The 24,900-nt window shown below is 44.7% G+C and overlaps 1 protein-coding gene across 6 annotated transcripts in view; it reads left to right on the forward strand.

Moving 5' to 3' along the window:
- ACTN1 (actinin alpha 1) overlaps window positions 1-24,900 on the forward strand; it is a 92,443-nt gene that overhangs the window by 20,849 nt on the left and 46,694 nt on the right. For all 6 annotated transcript variants that reach the window (XM_042790993.1, XM_032984570.2, XM_042790992.1 and 3 more), the window contains exon 2: window positions 23,945-24,059. In XM_042790993.1, the coding sequence (XP_042646927.1) occupies window positions 23,945-24,059 (115 nt within the window). The remainder of the gene's footprint in view (window positions 1-23,944; window positions 24,060-24,900) is intronic.

The following is a 24,900-nucleotide window of genomic DNA, read 5'->3' on the forward strand; positions in this document are numbered from 1 at the left end:
TAATCCGGTAGCTTCATAAAAGCTCTTGCTGGCTTTCTGTGTGTAGTAGATACCTCTAGGCAACCTCCCAATACAAGGCAGCAGGGTCAAAGGGTTTTACATGGTAGTAACTTCTATGGCCAATCCTTAGGCAACAGTGATGAGTTTGAGTGGACATCAAACCATGGTAGCTGAAGAGTGGTGGTTGGTTTAGCCATTCTCCATCATTAAACTGTACCCTTTTGCCTAAAATAAATTATGTACTTGGCAGGGCCATGGCCAATACCACATTTGAGACTTCCTCCCTGTGGAACTGCACCAAGGTTGATGGTGGTGTAAGCACGAGTGTGAATGTGAGGTACCAGTTTGTCCACTCTTAAGTATGTAGCAAGACAGCAAAATGGCAAACAATGCACTGTATGGTGTGTGCAGAAGTGCTTGCTCAAGCAGTGTTGGCTGTGGAGCCGCCTAAATGGAGGATGAGCCTACAGTGATGAAGGCTTTAATTTTGTCATGTATAAGTATGTGTGTGTTAGAGAAAACTGTGTGTAAAAGACTCCATGAAGGGGGTTAATCCAGCAATCTTTAGGCCTAAAGTCTGAAATAAGAAATTGGTACTAAGCTAAACAACTCCTTTAAGCACTTTTGTTAGGCAGTGTCCGTGTCCACGCATCTCCTGCCCTTGCTACTGTAATCTTAACAAGGGACTGTCACAGGAGAGGCATATGAATAGCAGTTGGGCATCATAATACAAATACTGTCAGGATAAGAGCACTTTCATTAGGTGTTACTTATTCATGGGAGAAATGATCAAAGGCAAAAGAAACCTGCCTTGAACTGGCACATGAGATGTGCCTCTGTGCAGGAGCCTTCTACTGGGTTATCTGTGAGAGAATGCCTGATAGATGACAGTCTCCTTTTTAGTTGATTATTCTATGCAAAAATAGATCTAAAAGTTACATAAGGAAGAGTCAGGGTACAGCTTAGTAGCAGTCTGCCCAGGCTACTTGCCTGGTCTTGGAGTGAAGGTTTTTATTTTTCCAGCATCCCAACATTGCAGTGAGGTTTCACAGCACTAACGTTGCCCCTCCAGGCCAGGGTACAGCTGAAACCAGGGCACTGTCTCCTAAGTACCTGCCCTTTCTTCCTTGCCTGTCCCAAATGTATAGCATGTGGCAGGGGGGAATCAGTGTTTTGTTAGGGTGACAGCATAGCTCAAGTGGAGGTTTTCCAAAATGATACCTTCCGTGTTTGAACCAGAAAGGCCTGGCAGGAAAACGTTTTCAGCAAAGCGTTGTCTTTTTCGGAAATTTTCTTCCCATCTGACTCTGACATATTTCTGCAAGTCCTGTCCCTTGCAGCGGAAGGTCACCAGAGAGGATGTCCCTCACTGTGATGGGTTGTGGCAGTTCTGGTGTGAGCATTGGTGCCACTTGCTGTGCTTTGTACTTGCAGTTCTGTCATTCTGGCTACCCCATATGGGTTTTGTCTTCATCAGAAATCCTGTTTGTTGCAAGCTACGGTAGCTCCCAAATAAAGGTTGAGTCCCTGCTTCCTCATCCTACTCTCAAGTGAAATGTCTCGTGTAAATCACTTGTCTTTCCCTGGCCAGAGATCTCATTTTATCCCTCACATCAGGAGTGGGAGCCTCTCCAACCTCCTTGCCCCACTGAACCTGTGGAGTTTCAGACACGGTAGCAAGGCATGCGTGTTGTTCTGTTACAGACTAATGATGTAGGCGTTGTACTCGATCCCTCCTGTGTCTCCTTCATCACCATGCTGACAAGCACAGTGTGAGACAGGCCCAGGGATCCTTCATGACTGCCAGAGGTGGCAGGTGATGCTGGCAGATAGTGGGAAAGCCTGTGCTGTTGTTACTGACTCGCTCTTCCTTGCAATTAATAAAACTGGTTGGGTTTGGGGTTGTTTTTGTTGTTTTGTTGTTGTTTTGTTTTGTTTTGTTTTTTTAAAGTGCTTCTTGGATGCACCTGCTTTTCCAAAGTCTGTGCAGTTGGTGGAAAGCAAATGGTGTCTCACCAGCAGTGGATGGGAGGATGTATGCAGGCCTGGTCCCTGGCTGCCAGGGCCCCCGCAGTGTGTGTGAGACCCAGGCTGTCTCCATCCCCTGGATCCCAGCGATGCTGTGCTGGCTTCTCCCTGGGGCTCGTGTCTCTTCCGCAGCAATCTCCTCTCTCTTCCAGCTCTGGGCTGCATGCTCAGCAGCACAGGGTGCCCCTCTCCCCTTGCATCGCTTGGTGCCCTGTCCCTAAAAGAGGCCCCCCCCCCCCCCCCCCCCCCCCGACCCCGTGCTGGTGGCTCTGCTGCCTCCCAGGTCTGTTTGCAGGGGTGACTCATCTCTGCCAGCCTCCTGGACTGCGTGAGCCTCAGGACCACCTCGGTCCCACCGCTCTGGTGGGGCAGCACCGGGTGCTGCTCTGTCCAGAAGACGAGGGGATTGCCACCCCACTGCCTTCCCTGTCGGCAAGAGCACACTCTGCCCTGCAAGCAAGCCAGCCATGCCTGCACCCTGTGAATTTATGGGCTTCCTCCGGGTAGCTTTGTCTCTGTTCACCAAGCAGGGAGCTTGGCAGGTGGATCTGCTAATACAAGAAATCAGCTGACTTGTGTCAGGAAGCAGGGGTAAGGGTTGAGAGACCAGCTCTGGTAACTAAGACTGCTGAGCAGGCATCCAACTGTACGTGCTTCAGGGCTGTACTGAGTGGGCACAGCTGAAAGAGCCTGATCAGAAACAGAGACAGTGGCTAGGAGTACAGGTACGGAAAGCATGACTTTGTGGTGCTTGTGCATTTTACCACAACAGCAAACTCTCTGAGGGTCCTCAAAGTGATTTTTCCAGCATCAAAAAAAAAAATCCCATGTAGCCTAAATAGAGGTCCTGGTAAAGGACTTAAAAGGTTGTGGGATGGTAGAAACCCAGGATGGTGCTCTGTGGGAACTCCTTTGCTATTGGTGGTCATGGGGAGCATCTCAATCATTTCAGCTTCAGTTTACTGCTAGCACATTGCTTAGGTCCCTAGGCTTTTCCAGAATTGCCATAGAAAGCTTAAAACTGTCCAGAATTTTATCATGCTCCTGGGTTGAATAAATCCCATGCCACTTACCAACGAAACTGAGAGTTAGTGGTGTGGTTTGGTTTGGTTTGGGTTTTTTTTAGAAATGCCATTTAGGAATTATATGGGATTAGAGGTTTCTCTTGTCCTTGGGGAAAAAAATTGTTCTGCTGTGTCAGGGTCCCAGGATGATGGACTTCTGTTGTAGCTTTGGGACCACAGCTGTAGAGTACCTCTGCATTTTTTAGTGTGTGCCCCCTATTTTGAAAGTCATTAAGCGCACAGGTTTACTGGCCGTTAATTTGTGCAGCAGTGTTTCATGCATCACAGAAAACAAGATGAGCCTGTGTCCTGGAGAATTTCTAAGTAAAATTAGTGGTTCCAGCTAACGGTGTGCAAGTATAAAGCAGCAGGCATCCTTGTACTTTGTTCTTGCTGACAGGCTAGACCATAGATCATTTCCTGTGGTCAGGAGTGACATCTGAGAGTTTCAAGAGCAAGGTATGCAAGTTGGGGACCTTGTAGCTAAAATAACATATGTTTCAGATGAGATCAGATCTTACTAGAAAGGGGAAAAAAAAAAAAAAAAAAAGCTAAGTAAGGATATGGGTTACAGATATGAGTGCATGCATATTCAGTTTAGGCAAATAATTTGTTGTGATGGTTCTAAGTGTTTTTGATGTCCTGTTTTGTAGGAGGTGCCGAAGCACTGCTTTTTGAAGCAGCCCAGTTCTGTTACCCACCTAAAATGACTAACTTGATAAACTGTTTCAAAACTTCCAGCACACAAGGTAAAAAGGACTCCATCCTTTGAATGGTTTCACTTCTGCATATGGGAGAAGGGCACCTCCCCATGCTACCCTGAGAGCTGCTATTGTCAGTGGCATTTCTCACTGGTAGTTAATATGCAACCATAATGTCCACAGAAAGTCTAGATTTCAACATTTATTTCTGTACCTTGACAATGTCTTTTTCAAGAGTCGCAAGGGAGGGGCAGGAAAGGGGTGATTTGCCTTTGTATTGCCTTAAAAAAAGCTAAACAAACCAACTGTAAGACACATAGTATTGATCTGACCTTCACCCAAGTCAAACTCTATATAAAATGTGCTGTAGATATATGGAACAACTGCTGTGTAATTATATTCTGCTCTTTCCTACTGAACTGTAAAGCAGAAGTAAATTGAACATCTCAGATGATTTAAGGAGCTTGCTTACAAAAATGTTTTGTTTCTGCTCTCTTGTTGTGCAGGTTCAGGACCCCATTGTTCTCTGTGTGCAGGCGCAGCACGGAGCAGTGTACTGTTACTGTAGTGTCCATGTTGTTCATCCCATTCCTTCCTCACCTGTACTTGCTGTCTCACTTCTAGGGTATTGCTGTGCGTTAAGCAAATGAGTTGGTGAGCTGTTCAGGGCTCCTCCCTGTTTTGTCCAGGTTTATATTGAATTAATTTAGGATCCAGTAAGATGTTTTAATAGTTCCAATGCAACTAAATCCTTGAGGATTTATCACCAGTGACTTTTATCTGTCATTGTGTTACTCACCTGCTTTTGGTAAAATCTTGTTCTTCACAGCTGGGTTTTATAAACCAAAATATGTTTTCACCTTACTGATCATCTTATTTTTCTCTATCACTAGTAATTTCATCAGGTGATATTTGTGTTTGTTGGACATGTTGTGTAACTACCCTAGCTTAGTTCTCTCCATGATGGAGACTAGACACTTTATAATTTAATTTTCTGCCTTCTAGCTAGTTTATATTCCAAGAGAGAATGTCTCTCTTGCCCTATAACTATTTGCCTTCAAAGGGTCACTGATGTTATAACAGCAGCAAAATTAGCAAAAATAAGTCAGAAGTTGAGCGACAACGAAGAAAGGTGCAAAATGCATGCTTGTTTCTGGAGGTGTGGCTGGATGGGACAAGGCAAATAGGTTTGTTCCTTATTAGACACCAATGAACATGCACCAGTGCAGTGTAGTAAGCCAGACTTCGTTAGTTCTGCTGCTTACTGAATGGCTTGTTATCAAAGAATAAATAAGTTAATATTTGACTTTGGGGATGAGGCACTAATTTTCAAGAAAAGTTGAAAACCAGCTGGAAATTGAATACAACAGTAAGAAAGGTTTCACTAGCATTACTTTGCATCTTTCAAGAATGGCACATGGCCTGTTACGTTACTAGTGATTTGTTTGTGTTGCCAAGGACAGCTGATGCTTAGCAGTGCTGGGAGGCTAAGGCACCTTCCTGGAAAAAAAGCCCTACTGCTAACTGAAGCAGCTGTGGGCTTTGATAGCCCGACAAAGGGGGGAGGATGGATGGACAGATGGACACGGACACAGCCTCAGTGATATTTAAATTTGATGCTATTTTAATGGTTAGCCAGGACCACTTAAAGGCTTCACTAGGAAGATGGTGCTGACCTAATGCCTGTGGCAGGGGCAGTCAGTTCAGCTGTACCGGGGTACCGACCCATTGGAGGGGGGTGATGGTGCAGGTGGAGCCCGTTGTCTGGCAGGGCAGCACTCCTGGGGTGTCATCCTCTGCTGCCCTTTGCGAGGAGACTTGTACATCCTTCAGTAATGGATTTCCATTGCTCTGCCTCTGGTGGGATACTCAGTCACCTGGCACCAAAGGCTAGTGGATTGCTGTTGGCACCACAATTAAACTAACTTCTTGGTGGGACTACCTTTGTGTTGATCAAGTCTGGTACAATTTTTGAAAGCTAAATACAATTTTTTGTCATACATGAGGTGGGAATTAAGCTGCTGTGTTGACTCTGCCACATCTCCAGAAGATAAAGATGTGGAGTAGGATATACCTCAAGGATGGGGAAGCTTTCCTAGGGCTCCCATATAGTTTGAAAGAAGACTGTGGACCCAGAGGTTGAGCAGCTGCAGTTCAGGCACACATTCCTCCTTGCTGCACCTCTTAGTGGAGTAGCAGTGTTCAGCAGTGGGACGGGGTAGAGTTGTCTTAAAAACTATGGCTGAGGTTTTTTTGAGCCTAGCCTTTTGTTAAAGCTGGAAAAACAGTTTTGGGGAAACATTGTTACCCAGTGTGCAATTACACTGCTGCTTGTGTGCATCTCCTGCACTGGATGGTGTGCAATTAGCCCTGCTACTGCAATGTTGAAGAGCCCATCACATGTCAAGCTGCCTTTAACTCTTTTCTCTTACAGCTTTGCAAGTCTTGAACCCAGGAATCCTCACCTAATTTAGATGTAGCCACAGCACAATGCTGAAATGTAATGATGTGTCCTGTTGATTAAGTAGGCAGTGTGTGCTACAATGTGACACCCAACTTCCGAAGTGTATCTTGCATGGCACTTCTCCCTTCCTTCCTCCCTCAGCTTGGGAGACACCGAGTGGATGGTACTGCATTAATCCATTAGCATTCACATGGCCAGAGCAACAGGCAGTGATATCGTGCCATGATTTCACCTGCAAGATTCCCTTAATGCCCATGTGAATCAGCAGATTCACATGAAGAACACGTGCTTCCCAGGGTGGTCGCAGTGCTTTCAGGGCTGCTGAGTTCTTCGTTAAATTCAGGCAAGTGAGATAGAGATGAAGAGCGACACACAGGCCCTTTAAGAATGAATTGGCAAAAGAAGAGCTCAGTATTTAAATTTAGTGCAGACGAAGAGGGAAAAAAAATCCCTACAGCATCTGGTTTATATTACTGCTCTCTCTGCTTCAGTAGAGGGTGTGTTTACAGGGAAGCTCTCTGGTGCGTAGAAAGGGGGGTGCTCAAGCTGTTCGTTTCTGGGGGACTCTGAGCTCAGGGTATGCCTTGCAGCTACCCCCATGTCCTTCCTTTGGCCTTCTCAACTAATCCCATCTTGGCTTGTTGAGTGGAGCGGAGGGGTGCCCACTTGAGTCTGACGTGTCTGAGCACAGTACCCAATTTTCTAGGGCTCACTGTCCTCGCTGCTTCCTATTTTGCTCAGCCTAGAAATGGAGGCAAATAGTCCCCTGATTATGAGTTTGTGTGGACATATGACCAGTGGCTACCTACAAAGATTATAAAACTGCTGATGCATCTGTGTATTGGCTATTGTAATGTTTTGAACAGAGCCAGTCACTTCTGACTTTTCTAAATGCAAGGTTGAAGCTCAGCATTGGGAGGTGGAAAGAGCAGAAGCATGGCTGGGTTTTAGTTGTGGTGGAATTTTTCTTCTCTGTGTGTGTGTTTTCTTTATTAAAGCGTGGTTTGTGGTCTCTGAGCAGTTTCAGCAGAACCAAGCGCCAAAAGGAAACCTGAATGTAGTAGCGTTAGTGGAGCGAGCTACTCATCACAAAGTAGTAGAGCTTTGCACAGGTAGTGTTTGCACAGATCTGTGGCAATTTCTGCAAATGCTCCCTTCCACCTGTAGCTTGTGCATCCTGTAGTCTATCTCCTTGAGGACTGACTGCAGCTCCAGTCACGTATGCTGTAAAAGTACAGTTGTTGGACTAGGCAGTGAGCTCCTGTGCTCTGTTTGGCAGGCAGGGAGGTTAAAAATTCCCCTGAGTTCAGTCATAATATAATTGTATTGCAAGATTTCATCATGTTCAAGGATAAAATACAAATTTTTTTAGACCTAGAGCTATGACAAAAATAATTTGTAGTGATCATTTCAGTGCCTCTTATTTGAAACTCTTGGGAATAGATGCCATGTGCTTCCAGGAAGAAGGAAGAGGAATGGAAAATTCTGGATTTATGTTCATGTATAGTACAGATTTTTCATATAGTCATTCTCTCCAGCTACTGCTGGACCAAAGCCTGTTGCCACCACCGCTAGACTGAGATTAAAGCTCGTAACACAAATAAACTCTTCCCCTAGCTATTTTTGCAGTTTGCCTCATCCAAGAAAACACAAAACTAGTCCCCACCTCCCCCTTTTTCCTCCTCCTGTCCCAGGATGAGTTAGAAGCAGTTTTCATCTTACAGTATTCATCATCCCTTCTCTTTAAACAGCAGCAAAGGCAAATAATAATTAATCTTTGCCTGACCCCATTCAAATTGGTTTCCCGCAACTACCAGTCATCCTTTATAACTGAGTGCATCCCCCTACAGATGAATCAGAAGTTAAACCCTACAGTTGCTTCTTTGCCATCCTCTTCCAGCCAACCCTCGTCTTTCAATCTGCCACGTTCATTTACCGGTCACTGCCCTTCTAGGGGCAGCCTGCTGGCAGGGGAGAGAAAATACTTCTACACATAGGAACTACACGGTTGATGGCAAAACTGGCAGCACTGTGTGTCTGTCCTGTTCTCCCAATGACACTTTGGGAAACACTTGTACCTAGGGGGACGTTCAGTGATTACTGCAAAGGGCCAGTCCTTTTCAAACGGTTAGAAATGTTCTGTGACCAAAAATAAATCTACTCTTAATCGTAGTATTACAGCTTTTTTTTTTTTTTTTTTTTTAGTGAAAAGTGTGTTTTCTGTGGGGGAAAAGCAATGTTGGGGTGATTTTATTTTTTTTTAATTCTTTTCTCTTTTTAACAAAAAAACCTGCCAGTTAGTGGTAATCCCCAAATTCCAATATTTTGGCCAGTTTCCTTTTTCTTCTTCAAAATACATTTGTGTACGCAACTAAAAATTTGGTTGTATCTGCAGGGTGGTTTCCAAAGGGAATTGCATCTCCCATGATTTGTACCCATCAGACTCCTATAAAGCACCATCCTACTTGGTAGCTTATTGTGGAAGATGCCTTTAGACGAGTTCCTGCACAGTAGAAGAAAATGGGAGCATGAGGCATCTGAACTACAGCTCCTGAAAGACATCACAACTCCACTGCTGAAGCAAAATCCTGCAATTCCTGATGAAGTATTTCTCTTCTATGTACCCTTGCTGAAACAGGCCCTGTCCTGTAGAGCAGGAAAAAAATGTCTCATTCACACTAGCCAATATCTCCAATTGTCAGAGCTATCCTGAAACTCATTCACTTTTCTAAAAACAGTGAAATTGAATCTATCAATTGAGAACACTCACTATTTAGTACGTATATACCTGGAATATGGTTAGGGTTGAAATGGAGCTGCAGAAAGGAAGGGAAAATCCTAACAAATTGTTAAGTAAGGTAGAAATGTCTAAAAAAAAAATTTAATTTTAACTTCGTTTCCAATGGATTGTACTCTTCTTTGGTCTTCTCTCTTTCCCAAGATATTTGCATTAATGCACAGCATCTCGGGACATCTGGCATGGCAAGTAGAATTGTCCCAATCTTCTTTCTTCCAGCCTAAAGCTGGTCACAAAAAAAGGGTATTTAGCTCTGTTCATTGAAAATAGCTAAGACATCATTAACTTGGAGGTGTATTTATTTTCCTTGATGAAAATATCTGAATTTTCTCCTCAAATCTATCTTCCAGTCCCCTGCCCACCTGGAAGCTCCTCCCTAGAGAGGAAAAACATTTTTTTTTTTTTTTTCTCTCATCCCCTAACAAGAGGTGCTGAGCTTTGGAAACAGTGCTAGCATTTTTATACCCAGTATGATGTCCCCTCCTCTGGCCCACTGAAGAATGCACCTTTTATACCAATGGCCTTTCCTATAAATGGAAAGGCTCTGGGTATGTGCAGAGCACGGTGGAAAAAAAAAAAAAAAAAAAAGTAGTGCTGGCACTCAGCATCCAGTTTACATCATCCATCCTCTCCTGTGGTGAGCTCTTTGACCTCATCTCCTAGAAATGAGCAAATGCAAGAATGTGAACGTGTCTGTGGCTAGGGCCTAAATCACACTCTGTCCTCAGCCACTGGAGTTGCTACAGCTCCAGCTCCTGCCTTCAGATTATTCATATGCTTTCCTGACTGCCCTGCGTGCCAAGTTGATTTCCCCAGCCAGATACAACAGTGTGGTGTTACTAATCTAGGTTACATTTGGGCTTGTTGCATCTTTCCAGCAGGTGACTGAGGAGCAGAGCATGACTTTTACAGAAGGTGGTCCTAGATTGGTCCCCAAGTCCTCACCAGTCAATGGGAATGTCTGTTAGCCCAAGGCATCGACTCTGGGACTTGCCTCTGCACCATCCCCTCGTGCTCTGTCTCTCAGAGAACATTGTTTGAAGCCTCCAGCTCTTTGAGGCGGAAAAGTAGAAACAGCAAACATTTCCTGATGGGCTGAATTGGCTGGTAGCGGTGTTTTCCTCCCAGTTCTTTCTGCAGTGTTTCCCCCTACGTCCCCATAGGTTTTCCTGTCATCAGGATGGTGAAAATCTTGATGCTAGGTTTAAAAAGAGATCAAATTTTTCCCATTAGTATCTGGCAAAGTGTTCTGCATGTCTGCTTTTAAATAACGCAGCAGCTCCTGTTGGCTCTTTTGGACTTGGTTGGAGTCACCAGACTCTTTCTGTCATTCTGCCACTGTCCCCCGCAGCGCAGGGCCTGATCCCAACCCCCTGCAGTCAGTGGAAACATTCTCCTCGGTAGCCTTTGGGTCAAGTCCAGAAAGTTTGCTGACTGCGTTTCCCAGGCTTTACCTAGGGCAGCTATTCTAACAGGCTCAACACTCTCCCAAAGTACTGGCAGATCCCTGGTGCATGCCTCTATAAGCCTCACTTCCTTTTTTCCTTTTCATAAAAGTTTTGTACAATTAGACAGTAAGACCATAGCACAAACTTTTTAAAGAATAAATGATACCAATAGATAGTAGCTCAGAGCTATTGTGCTACCTAGAACTGAAACTGGCTTTGCTAATTGTTCAGGTTGAATAAAAGATCAAAGGGGGGGAAAAAACCAAACAAACTTGAATGTTTCTTTTTCCCTTTTAATCCTTGATATCAGTCCCACATCTGACTTCTTTTAGAGAGAGCTTCTTGCTTTGATAAACTGCATAAACAGTTTCAAGACAAACAAAATAATTAAGGTCAAAATAGATAAAAATATGAGGTTTTGGTCATGAGATCAAGAAAGTCTTTAAAGACTTCATCCCCTTAAAGTTAGGTCATATTCTGCTTAGATTTCCAGTCTGGAGTCTTGGTGGCCATGGGCAGGGCAAGGGAGGATGAGTTTGGAGCAAAGACAGTGGTTTGGGGGAAGCAGAGAAGTGCTACCCTGTCCTCAGCCGGATGTTATGTTGGGTGAGCCAGCATCGCCTCCATCTCTCTTAATGCAGTTGCTGCTCTCTTGGGGTGTCTGAAACATTGAACCACAGCAGTCTGGAACAAAGCTCTTGCTGTAATTATACTCTATCATAATTTTTAATCTTCAACTGCCTTTTTTTTCTTACTTTGTTTTAAGATCTCCATCCTGGTCTGAACACACATGCTGGGAAGACCTGACCTGACCTCTCCTGCTGCTTTGCTCCACTGCAGTACCAAGCCTCCATTCCTATGCTTGCCACGTACTAATCTCTGCAGGGGGGCTGTGCCCTGGATCCCTGGTATGGCTCCTACATTGGATAGCTCTTGCCAAGCTGTGCTTTGCTGCCACTGCTGTTTCTGGTACTTTGTCTCAGATACTTGAACACTTCTACGCTGGTTTTCACTGTGCTGTCCAGGTGTACCCACAGACTCGGCACGGATCCCTCAGGGCACACCTCAGTACCAGTCAGGGCTATATCTGCTGGGTGAAGGTACGAGATCCCACCACTTGCAGTGCATGTGGTGGTAAGGTGGTGTTAGAAGCTTGCAGTGGCATGCAGATGCCTTAGGGCCCATGAGGATGCTCACTAATTAGACCACTCCTTGGGCTGTGATGCACACCAAGAAATAGCTTGCTACTCGGTGCTAGTATAGACAGTTTAAATCCTGTTTTATCCTAACTCATAGATGACACATTCATGCCTCAGCAAGGAATATGTCTTAAGATCCCAGAAAAGACCACCTTCATAATCTCACCACCCACAGCAGCTTCAGCACTTTCAGTATCCAATTAAAAAGACGTCACGATGCAATTCAATTTTAAATATGACCATTATCTTAATAAATGCCCTTCCCTACAACCACAAGACACGCAGACACTGATATATATGAATTTGTAGTGTTCTTAGCTGTTTCATGTGCTGGGTATTTAAACTATAAGTGAAAACACTGTTGAACCTACAGCTGTGCAAACATCCATGCCCACCTAAGAGTAACAGCCTGGGAGGAGAGATGCCTGTGGTCAACTCCCAGCCATTCGCTGAGGATCTGATCCTCCTGACGCTGCTTGTCTGTGCACTGTTGAAGGCCTGCAGGTTCAATGAGATGTAGCAGATATGCCACAGTAAGGACCTACTTCTTTTCATGCATGAGAAGCTGCAGATCTCAGCACCATCCCGATTACCTGTGCTGACTTCATAGAGATAACAGCAGTAAAATGTGACGACAACTGCTGCTCTGTGCGTGTGAAAGAAAGGAGCACATCTACTTAGGGGTAGATAGAGGAGCAGCTCCACCTTTTCACAGTCTCTGTGTTGCAGGTAGTGGGAGAGAGAGGGAGTGATGAGGTGGTCACTGTTCAGAGTTCCCAAGGCTCAGTTCTGTATTTTGCCTTTTAGAAGACATTTACTGCTCCCATGGGTTAGTGGTGGGACTTTTTTGGCAGTGCCTTTATGTAAACATTCAATATCTTGCCTACACTCAGATCATTTAAAACCTTTCATTCAACAATAGATGTGACATTCCCTACTCTGACCTGACATTTAATTTCTCTCCAGAATGGCTGGTGGATCTCTCATACAGCTCCTACATGGGCTCTCAATTATTTTATGTCTGAGTAATGGCAACATCCTTTTTTTCTGACCTCTGTGAAGCAATCCAATCACACTCACCCAAACAGCTGCAGCAATAATTTTTGTTACCCATCATATATAAACATGCCCTTCAGTTCATGTCTCTCCAGTAGCACCCCTTTCTTTCACCTTGTTAAATATGAGGTACCTCTCATTGTTTTCAAGGCCCCATGTTTTTTCTTACATTCTTCTTATCTCTCTGCTGTGAGGTGCCAGGTCTCACCTCTGTCAGTCCCTGATGCCAACTGTGTGCTCATTACATTTTCAAACAAATGCTTTCTTGCTCTTGTTTGTGCTGCCTCTCTCACTTAGGAATAATCTGCTGTAGACAACCACAGTTCTGTTGTTTCCCCTCCAATTAGGCTGCCAGTACCAACTGCATGGACCAAGTTAGAGCACGTTGCTCTGTGGCAGCAGGCTGTAGCTTTTGAGAACAAGGTGATGGCATCAAATGTTGGAGAGCATGAGGGAATCAGATCTGCAGTCTTGCACAGGAGGCTGCTGTTCAGATGCAGTTACATAGCTTATAGGGGTTGCGAACTGTGTGTTGTCAGATAGGGTCATTCTTTTTTTATAGTTTCCTATGATCTTAGTAAAGAATGTGACAAGAGGTAGGTTGTAGGTGTGCTGAGACCACTGCCAAGCACCCTGACTAACGCTGCTTTGTTATTCTGAGATGCACTGTCTCCACGCGCATCTCTGAGCCTTACAATTGAAAGTGCTTTGGAGCCCAGAGCAGCTTTTCACCCTGTGTCTGTGTAGTCCCTAGCATGGTAAGATCCGTACCTGTCTTCGGGGCCCTTACTTTGGTAGTATATGTGCATTACAGTCATCTTGTCCCAGGAGCTATTCTCTTAATTTTGGAAAATCCCTTATCAGGTGAATGATCTTAACAATTGAAGACCTTGTTCAAAAGGCAAACCCTCTGGAGCTGGGAGTGATGTGTTTCACAGCTACAAATGAGCATGAGAGCTCTGAGCATTGACAGCATGGAGTCAGGGGCAGTGCTAATGGCCAAGGGGACAAGTGTATCTGAAAGTCTTATTTTCTTCCTGTACATTTTAGCTAAAAGTTTGTGTCACTGGTGATGGGAGTGAAGCCCAAATACATCTATGCCAGGTGGCCTTCAGAAACTGTTGGATACCAGTATCCTTTCTGATTCCTTGCTCTCGGGCTTCATGCCAACCACTGCTTTGGAGTCCCTTTCTCACTCAAAATGCAGTTACAGGTTCTTTCAGCCAGGACACTTGCTATCATCCCTTAGAAAACCAGATTATTTCAATTTTTTTCTGTCTTCCAGAGCTGCAGAGTCATTAAAGTTCTGCAGCCTGAAAAGCCTGGAGCAATGCTTTGTGCTAATTTTGCAGCATCCATACAGAACAGTGGGCAAATACATGTTAAACTGTTTCAATTATTCAACCTGTTTACTTACCTCTGTATTTAGAAGGCCTGGATAAATGAAGCTGTAAGTTCCTCTTCCTCACTTCCCCTTCACCAGCAAAGTAAACAGCCAAAGAAGTCACAGAAAAAGCAACACCTGGGAATCCTCCCAGGAGGCTGAAAGAAGCAGACCCATAGGACAGCCGCATGCAAGATGGACATGAGAGCTCTCAAATGTCTCCAAACCTCCACCACAGAAGGGCTTTCAAGCCAGATCAGCTTCTGCACTGCTGGCTTTGCAGACTTAGTATAAACTGATAGCCCCCCACCCCGTGAGAGCAGAAGCACAAGACAGATTTTCAGCAGAGCAGTTGTGTTAAAGTCTGCCTGTGGATCTAAGTGGATCCACTGCAGGTAGGGTGCTTCCCTGCCCTGCCTTGAGTGGAAAGAAGTCCCATACCCGTGTCCCGTGCTCCCAGATAAGCCAAGGCTGGAGCGGATTTGCATGTCCTGGTTCATGTTACAGTGCCAGGCATTCGCTGTCTTCCCCATAAGACTTTTCCCGGGACCAAGTGGGTGACATCTCACCATGAAATCAGTACTGGGTCTGGATAAATCCTCAGAGAGTTTGACTGGATGGTGAGATGTGAAGTGTAGGCCTGCCACCGGGAACATAAGGCTGCTCGTGAAGGCTTTCATCCTGGTGTCCTGGCCCAATCCTGCTCTGGACAGTTGGAGTTTAGCCTTCATGAATCAAACAGTCTTGCTTTCAGTGGTTTCTTGCCACTTTTCAGTCCATAAATAGTTGCGTCATAGTGCTCAGTAAAATAATTTCTTCCTGTATGTCTTGAAATGCTATAAAGCATTTGGGAAGCTCAGCATATAAAGTGCAGAGACAAGCTCTGTTTAATCTTTGTTATGAGAGAGCTTAAAGCAAGTTGACATTTATGAGCTGATTTCATAGGAGAGTGAAGAGCATAATGAGGCATCTTGCTAGTCTGAGCTCCACAATAAACTCTAAAAGATCATACTTCTAGCCAGTTGATCTCCTTGTATAGTTTGGGGTTGGTTTTTGGTTTTTTTTTTTGCATGGTTTTTGCATGTCTGAAGACTTCTTGTAAGTTGCTAGCTATTAATGCACCCTGGTAACTCTGGAATAAAGAGAGCTTGTACTTTACTGATCTGAAATGCCAGCCGACTCATTGATTGGTAGCTTTCAAATGCCAAAAGCAGATTCTTCCTGAAATGGTCTGTAGCAGAAATGGAGTTAAAGGCTCCAGAGGCACAAATGTAGAGAAGAACAAATATTTACCCTGTGTTGGACAGGAAGTGTGCTGGATTGAGATTTCTGCCCTTACCACTTTAGCCCGTTGTTAGCTAATAAAAGGGATTGTTCTGACTCCAAAGCAGTTAATACCACACCAGGGGAAAACTAACGTGGAAGGGACTCTGGCTTTTTCTTTTTCATCCTGTCTTCCAGGAGAGGAGACTCAAAAATTGTGCAAGACACTGAGAACTGTATTCCACTGAGCAAAACTGAAAACTCCTACACTGAATTTACTTGCACTTCTTGCAAGTGATGTGCTGATTCATTGCCATCGTTGAAAAGGATGAATTGATTGTAAGGAGGGTTTATTTCCCATGTGCAATGCTTCCTAGTTCCTCTGGACAAGGAGAGGCTTTTGTGGTGAACTTCATGTTCCCAGCAGGATCCAGCCTGGCTTAGGCAGTTACATTTAGGGCTGGGGCTCTTACCCTGGTACAGTTGTTCTCATCCTGAGCTGCAGAGTTGGGTTTTGGGAAGCGGCTAAGAAGCAGTGACTGAGCTCTGTGTTGCCAAGTTGCAGGGGCTGTGCCCTGGAGTCAGGAAATGAAAGTAAACTTACAATTTACCTTTTCATCCTCAGTAATTCCTTACGCAGCCACCATTTGGTTCTTTAGGTGGTTGCTGGGAACACAGTACAATGTAGTGATACCTCCCATTTTCAGGACACAGTACTGCAGAAACAGTGTGGGCTGTATTTTGTCTTTTAGTCATGCTTGGAACTCAGCAGCTGCAATTAAACCAGAACAGGACATTGCCACCAATGCTAGTGGTACTAAACTCCTTTTGTGGAGGTGGCAAAGTAGTGCTGTGAGTATCTGTAATGATTCCTTCTGAATACCCATTTAATTCCTTTGGCCTTTTGAAGACTACATTGGAGGTCAACTACATTGGAAAGCAAAGCTCTTCACTGTGCAGCGTTGGCCTTGTTGATGGGTTTCCAGCCACAAATCCAAAATATAGCCCTGTACTAACTACTATGAAGAAAATTAACTCTACCTCAGCCAAAACCAGAACACCATCATATCTGCAATTCTTTAGAGGTCAGCTGCTGACAGTGTACCTCTTCAACAAAAAACAAGCTCTTTGAACCACCCCCGTGTCCTGGAGAATGGGTTCAGAGAGTAAATGCTGAAGGGGTTTATCAAATGCCTTTCTTCTTTTCAAAACTGTTAGATGGCTTCAAATGCAAAGCAATGCACAGTGGAGGTATTTCAGGTTAGAAGATTAAATTGGCATATGGTGGCTGATCTCTTAATTCAGGTTCAAACAAAAGGCACTTTGGGTGGCTCCCTAAACTCGTGATGAGGTTTCTGTAGAGTATCTCCAATCCCTAGAGCTTCTCTGCAGGAAGAGGACAGCCCTGAGAGCGTTTTTGGGCTTTCTAGCAGATATTCAAGTAAACCAAGAGGTGTGTAGCATACAGAACTGAGGGCTGCAGGGCTGCACTTCCTCCATCACGGCTGAAAACCACTAATACAAAGGTGTATAAAGCTTCTGTCACTTGCAGCCTGTGGGCACAGAAAATATTCATTGGGACAGGAGACTCTGTTTTGGCTTATCTGATCACAGTTGTAGTCCATGAAGGGCCATTTCAATGCCCAGCTTTCTTCACTATGGTTGTTGGTGTGTTCTGTCTTGTGTCCAGCCATTGCCTTTCTTGTGCCAAGGTGTTGACAGAATCCAGGATTACTTTGTAATTACTCCGTAATTAACTGAGCACCTTGTCATCTTATACCACAGATTTGGGCAGGAAAAGAAACTGCAACCAAGACTGTCTTTTGAGTCTGTGTTGAGTGTGGGAGGGTGATAAGCAGCCACCCACAAGACCCCCAGCAATACTTCCAAGTGCTTTAAGGTGTGAAAGGAGGATTCACAGAAGGGAGTGCCACAGAAACCCTTGAAGAGCATTCGCAGCAGGAAGGGGAGAATCACATGAAACCCTGGGGGTTAATGCTGGTAATGAATTTTAGTGCTGAGTGCAGGGAAACTTGGACTGGATGGTTGAGATTTGTTTTATGGCCTGCCCAGCCTTTCAGTCCAAAAACGTCCGATTAATAAGGTAATGATGGCCTAGTCTGTCTGTTCAGGGAGCAGGAGAGAGAGATTTGTGGTGACTGTGGGTTAGCATCCTCCTTACTTAATGCAGTATATTCAGCTCTCAGACTACCAAGGTGGAAAGGATCCCATTTTGGGGCAGCTGGAACTGCATTATTAGTAATTCTATTGCTTAAAAAAGCTGTGTGTGCAGCAGTTTCCTGCCTGCTCTTAATAAACTATTAGTCATTGTTAGGTGCCTCAGTCGTTGTTCCAGATAATTTCATTTAAATACAATTCCTTGCAGCGTGGAATCGGCTGTAGAATTTGTTGCAAGAATTAGCAGATCTGTCTGGGCAGTCCTGTAAGGCATGATGGCAGTAAGCAGGCGCCACAGAGCGTTTGCTTTCAGGCCGGGCAGGGAATGCAGCCTGGCTCTGCAGTCAGAAGCCCGGCTGCACTCCTCTGAGCATGCGACTAGCAGAAGAGCAGCACTTGCAGCTGGGTAAATTAATTTTGTTTTCCAGCTGTGTATGATATTTTAATATTCTGCTTTCTTTCCTGGTGACTGGAAAGGGATTCTTCCTGTCATTTTCCATACAACACTAGAAGAAAGCCTGGGCTAGCACCCATAAGCTTTCAGCCTGTTCAAGACCTCACTTTGCAGAGCATGTGTGCAGACACCATGAAACTACACTACTAGGGCAAGATTTGTGTGCTAGCAGCTCCATCCTCTTCTTAACAGGAGCCAAACCTTTGTGGACACATCTCAACAGCAGAGCTGTGTTGAAATACTTGCTTAAAATTCATCCCCCAGCATAAACACAAGGAGGGAGTGTGCCTGATGGCCGTGAACGCTTGCCTGCCTTTGACTGTGGTGGCGGTGATCTGGAGAGACAGTGCTCCAGTGAATTCTTTCTTTGGTTGCTTAAGCCAGACCTTTCTCCTGTCAGAAGGGAGGCAAGCAGCACTGCTCTGGCTCAGTTACAGCTTCTCTGGGGCTGTTACACAAACATGGCAGTCTCTTGGCTGTGTCAAAAAGTTTACACCCACCCGTGGAAGGCAGGGCTGCATGGAAGAGTGATTTAGCAAGGAGAGAAGTAAAGAGCATCTGGAAAGGTCAGATAAAGCTGGAATGTCACTGTCGCAGCCACAAAGAGATAAAACTGCCCATTTATTTTTTTTAATATCTGTCATTTAGGTGGTTGTGGTAGATTCAACATTTACATTGCTGAAATTGCTCAGCGACTGAAGAGCCTTATGACTGTTTTCTTGCAGCGAAGTGCTCTCTAGATCTGCTCTCAGTGGTGTCACAGCACTACTGCTTTCCAGGCAGAAGCATTTTCTAAACTGAAAAATATTGACTTACTATCCTGCTTTCCCAGGTTTCAGGAACACTGCCTGAGCCACTTTGGTACCAGAAAGGTACTGAATTCAGAAAGGACAATGTGAAGAGGAAAAGTTACTGGGTTTCAGGAAGAAAAGCAAAAGCTTAGGAAATGCAGAGTACCAGGGAGTGTGTGCCTGCACGTGTAATACAGGGAGAGCCAAATGTAGGTTTGCAGTTGGCAGGTCTGGGAGATACTTGGAAGGAGGTAGCTGAAAATGGTGTATCAGAGCTTTGGCTGCAAGACTTCTAGCAATCACCTACCTGTTGTTTTTAGTTAACTCACGCCTGGGCATGGGTTAATACAGAAAGCTCTGAAGAAGCAGGGACTTTTCATGTTGTGTCAGAAAAAGGGTGTGTATGCCTGTTAAAATAGGTATGCAGGTAGGCTTGTAGAGGTTACCCCAACAGTAAACCTGCCTCCTATGCTGAGGTAGCAGAACAGTTAATCATATTTGCTTGCTTTTAGTAACATTTGTTATTCTTTTTATTATCTGACAGGTTATATTGTGGTAGAATATGAAAGTCCTATTGTTTGTACAGCACCTAGCGCACAAATAGCAAGAGTTGATCTCAGTGACAGGGATTTTACTGATGAAGCTGGAATGTAAAAAAAGGAAGCTACAAATCATAGCTAGGTGGGAGCAGGGTGCACAGAGAGCAATGCTGAGAAATGCACAAGTGTACATGCAGACACCCCCACACACACTACATCCAGCATCCTCCATTGTGAACACTGAAGAAGAGGCAGACCTGCAGGGGAGTCCCAGCTGCCTGTTGTGTCCAAAAATGAAATTAAGAGTACAATATATGGAAAGATCCAGGGGCTGAGAAACACAGCTCTGTTTGCACCACTTGTGCAGTTACCATAGAAAATTTATGGTGTGAGATTTGTTAAAGAAAATCCAGTTGATGGTATGTTTTTGTGCTATTATTTAACAGTAAGTAGTTTTCCAGCTCTGTGAAATTTCCGTAAACCTCTAACAGAGTATTTGTGATTTACGGATGAAAGTTTCCTCGTCTTTGGGACAGGGAGTTAGGGGTAAGCAGAAGAATAATCTCGAGGCTTCTGCATCTGCAGGCAGCAAGGAAGCACATCTGTGGCCTCAGAGCAGTGCTTTGAGCTCATGACCGAGGAGATGGTGCTTCCCACCTGGCAGTGCATTTCTGCCATCCAAACGGGGGTGTGCCTCGCCTCACCCCAGCAAACACAGGTGGTTTGGGTTTGGGTTTTTTTGTCTGGCTGCTCCCACGGCCAGGCTTGCACTAGAAAGATGGCTGGCTGCTCTTGGCAGCCCTTTCCACTTTCAAAAGCTTCATTCGCTGGTGGCGGGCAGCAGAGCAGCTGCCCCCAGCCGATTGCCACTGCTAGCAGCGACACAGGGCAAGGGGAGGAGCAGCTGTGTTGCCCGGGAGGTGGATGGGGTGAGTGGGTGGTTTCGGTAGGTTTCCTAGAATAACAAAAAGGATCCTGTGCAGATACGTGAAGCCAAGCCAGTAAAAATGGCTCCAGACAAGACTGCCAGGATTGCAAGGCCCCAGCGGACAGGAAAAATTTCAGCTCTTCCTTCTTCTTGTGCTTCCTCCCACTTTTCTGCCACGTTTTTCCAGCCTTCTCCTATCTGTCTGTCATCTCCTTCCAATTTACTACTTTGAAGTAAGAAGATATTTTACTCCTGTGCAGTATATGCAGCAAATGCAACATAAAGCTCTTTTCCGATTATTGTTTTGAATGATGTTGCTCTGGATTGGTCTGTGAAGAATATAGTTTGTGAATCCCACTGCAGTTATTAAAAGCATTCATAATCCTGCTTTCTTGTAAAATGGCCTAGTGCATCCACAATGGGCTGCTGGTTGTTGCTGTTCCCACACGCTGTTGTGCTGCTTACAGTGTTATGCTTGTTGCAGTTCATGTAGGACCCGAAGGGTGCCTTGACAAAAAATGCCTGGGAGTTGTCTAGTGGGGACTGCGTGTGCTCTATTAACCCTTCGTGGCCCATGTCCGTGAGGAGGTGAGGTGTCAGCTCTGCCACTGATGGCTAATGGCAATGTTTTGCAGAGTTGTCTCACATGAACACGTCTGAGGCTGTGATGTGGTGGAGATGGCTCCAGCAGAGAAGTTGGAGTGCTGGCTTTGGGACTTAATTTCCCACCAAGCCCTGGGTGACTCTTGCAGCAATAAAAATACTCTCACTGATCTGGTTATCCTGCCAGGCTTTAAAATAACGCAAAGTTTAGAAGATTTGTGGTTTGCTTTTAATTTCGTCTGTGTTTCTTAGAAATGTAGACCTCGTTGCCCTATTCCATCCTCAAAATATGCAAAGAGATGCCCAGCTGAGTTACACCAGAATTATCAGTGATTTAAAGCAGAACTTCCTGATCTGCTTGGGGCTGATGGAAAACTGAAATGGCCTCAGGGAAGTCATACAAGAAATAAAAGTGCAATTTGGTGGCCTGTGAGTTAGATCTGAGTCTTCCTCCTCAGTTCAACACAGATCTTGTAATGTGACCTGGGACCAGACACTAGCTCTACGTATCTTGGTTTGTCTGCTTTCCAAATATGAGAAGGAGGTTCATGGGCATCCACAACCTTCCTGACATAACTTGCTATCATACTTTGATACATGATAACGGTGTATCATTTGAAAGCATCTCTGCTCTCATTTGACCCTCAAGTGAAGGAGCCCGGCTGCAAAAGGGAGCCACATAAATGAACCTCTTCTCATATAATACAGCACAGGCAGTGGAATGAAAAAAATAGTGCCAGAAGGATGTACTTCAGGATACAGGGCCCATTTTCAAATAAAACTGCTCTTATTTAAAAAAAACACCACTTTTATTTCTCAGGGGAATAACAATAAAAAGCAATAAAAGGTGCTTAATGACTTACTCTTTTTTTTTTAGAGCTTCCAAATCTGGAAGCAAACCAGCCCATCTTGAAAAAAAAGATCCCAGACTTTCACAATACATGCATCCGTCCAAAGGGCCATTGCCATGAAAGTATTTACAGCTGCACTGTTATCCTGCTCCATTCCACAGCCCCGGCAGGGAGCAAGGCCAGAGCACAGCAGTGGGAAGCTCGGCAGCTGCTGAGCAATGCTTTTTCCGAGGAAAGGTTCTGCTATGCTCTCTGTAGTCGTGTAAGCACTAATGTGAGCAGATTAGTAGAGGAAGCCCAGCTTCCAGACAAATAAGAACGAGTCCTGATGCGCTTTGCCATTTGGGGTAATCTTTCAAAATGCTATGCATGGTGTAAGCAGTGGTGAAGCATTTCTAAATTTTTGGCATGCCATGCTTCAGTGTCAGCTGAGTCCTTTCTGCTGAGGTTCCCCAACAGCCTAAGATGGCATGACTGCTGTGGTCCACTCCACCCTACTGCTTGGCCCGTGTATGCCAAATTTTCTCTTGCAGAGGCTTGTTAGACTGCCTTCATGCACTGCTGAGCAGAAGACTAGCCTTACCAAAGAAAGTAAATAGTTCTTTGCTGGGCCAATGAGTTGAATTGGCTCTGGGAGAGGACAGGAAGAAAGACCTTTCCCTGTGGTAGCACTGAGCTTTTGGAGCCGCTCATTTTTTGAGTAACCTCACCCTTCTATTTAAAGCATGATTGAGGGGTTATCAGTTTGTACAAAGGAAAGGATTTACTTGATGTCCTATTCAAACACTGTGAAACACATTCTTTAGCACTTGGACAAACTTGTCCACCTTAAAAGAACTAGTTGCTACCATTTACTCTTCAAACAGTCCTTTTGTCAAACAGCTTCTGCATCTCCAGGTTGGTCTCTTTGATTTGCATTTTTAAGACCACGCCACACTAAGGTGCCTGAGGAGTTTTATATTGGTTTCTTGTGTTTTGACTGTTGAATGGTAGCACTTGCTTTTCTTTTTCAGACCCATTCACATATGGCTCTTTTGAGATAATCCCAACTATCTCATCTCTTGGATGAGACAGTCTCTTCCCGGTCAGTGCCCCACATGCCCATTGTTTAGAACATGGGCTGACAGATTGCAACCACAGAAAATGTGTCTTGTCATCAGTTGTGGTGAAATTCATTTCTCTCATATGAGAGATCCTCTTATCCTGACCACATGAGGTCAGAAGGCGTTTCCAAAAAGAGTTTTGTTTAGCCTGAATGCCGCTGGCTGTGTTGTAGTTTGGATCTCAGTCCCTCTTGCACTTCATATTATTATTCCAGTGGTGGTGCATAATATCACTAATTGCAGCGTGGCTATGATTTCTATCATTGAGGTGGCTGCAGTGATCCCTCTGCCAGAGGCTCTCAAGTAGTGAGAGTTTGGGACTGTGCTAGACAGTAGTGTCACTAAGTAATGCTTACTTTTATCCTTTCTAGGACCTCTACTTCTGCTGAGACGGGTGATCGCATTGTTTTTTAGAAAGTATTTACTCTTCCACATGAGGGAGGAGAGAAGGTGGGACACTCATGCAGGGGAGGGAGGTCTGCTTAATAGCAAGTTGGTGAGAACAGAGGCAGCAGGACAGACACTGCTGGGATGTAGTTTATGTGGCTGAGGAGCTCAGCCTCTGTCTAAGGGCTGCAGTGTTTGCTGGGGATGAAGTAGACCAGAGGCAGTTGCCCATAGAAGAACAGTCCTTTTTTTCTCAAGCACCTGTCTAGAGACAGGAAGATCTGGAATGCTGTTTTACATTCTCCTTCATATTATGTCAAGACGTGTCATCTAACACCACTGGAATCCCTAGCAATCAGCATTTAGCATGCCTTAAAATTGGTTTCAAGGTATTCTAAACCAAACACAAAATGTAGGGGCCTCTCCAGAAAATCAGACATGCTGGAGCCATGAAGCGATTGTCTCTCTCAGACTCCTTCTGTCATAGGAACACCCTGCAACTTCTTTGGCTATTTGGGTACTAATGCTTGTGCTCCACAAGGCCAGCGGGTGGAAAGATGATAACCTAACCACCATTTGAATCTGTGTCATGGTACATAGCAGCACTGTTTTGGTTCTGAACTGTTGTTTGGCTTCTGGGAAGATTACTGACTGCTTTTTTTTTTTTTTTTTTTCTTTTTTTCTGTCTTTCTTTCCTGTGTTTTAGACATTTACAGCATGGTGTAATTCTCACCTCCGCAAGGCTGGGACACAGATTGAGAACATAGAGGAAGATTTCAGGGACGGTCTTAAACTCATGTTACTTCTGGAAGTCATTTCAGGTGAGAGAGGTTTTGTGTGGAGCTCTCAAGTGTCTCAAGTTTCAGAGCATCTCCACTCTGAAATCTGTCTTCCTCCCTTCTCGCAGAACAGGGACAGCAAGGTCTGTAATGCTGCAGATTTTGCTGGAATATAAGAACAGCTGCTTTCTGATTCAGAACAAATTTCTCCCTAACAAATATCTTGTCTCCAGCAGTGACCATTAATGTGCTTTTGGAATGTACTCCAAGCCTCATGGCCTGTGCAGGCTGCCCGTTGCATTCCTGCTCCTGCCTCTCGGCTTTCCTCTGCCCGTCAGGAATGCACGGCCTCCTGTGAAGGCTCAGGCAACGGTTCTTACTGCTTGGCAGGGCTGATGAAGCAGCTCTGGGAAGGGTGTGGGAATGCTGCACTGGCAAATCATACCAAAGCCACATGACAGTGGGAATAGGATAGAAGTTATTGGAAGGGGGGGAGTCAAACCAGTAAATCTTCTGTGTCGTTCAGTTTTAGCTGTGACTGAAGTTTTTCCATTCTAGTTTCAATCTGAGCTCAGTGCTCAAGCCTTTAGGGAAAAAAAAAATCCCCAAAAAAAGCAAAATCCCAGAAAACCCAGTCTGAAATAAAAACAGTGGCATGAACAACTTAGATCAGATTTGTTTTCACTCCCTATCGTGAATGTTCCACTACTTGACAGATATCTCCCTGGGATTATTTCATATAAGAAGTAATCCCTATTGATGTGCTGATGAAATAAATACCTTAGTAAAGTATTGTGGGAGGCATCGAGGGGGGGTAAGACTGAAAAAAACCCACATGAAACAGGGTTTATGCCCACAGACTTTCTTTTAATGGCTTTTGAGC

This window comes from Tyto alba, unplaced genomic scaffold (assembly GCF_018691265.1).
Source record: "Tyto alba isolate M040663 unplaced genomic scaffold, T.alba_DEE_v4.0 Super-Scaffold_18, whole genome shotgun sequence".
Taxonomy (NCBI): Eukaryota; Metazoa; Chordata; class Aves; order Strigiformes; family Tytonidae; genus Tyto; species Tyto alba.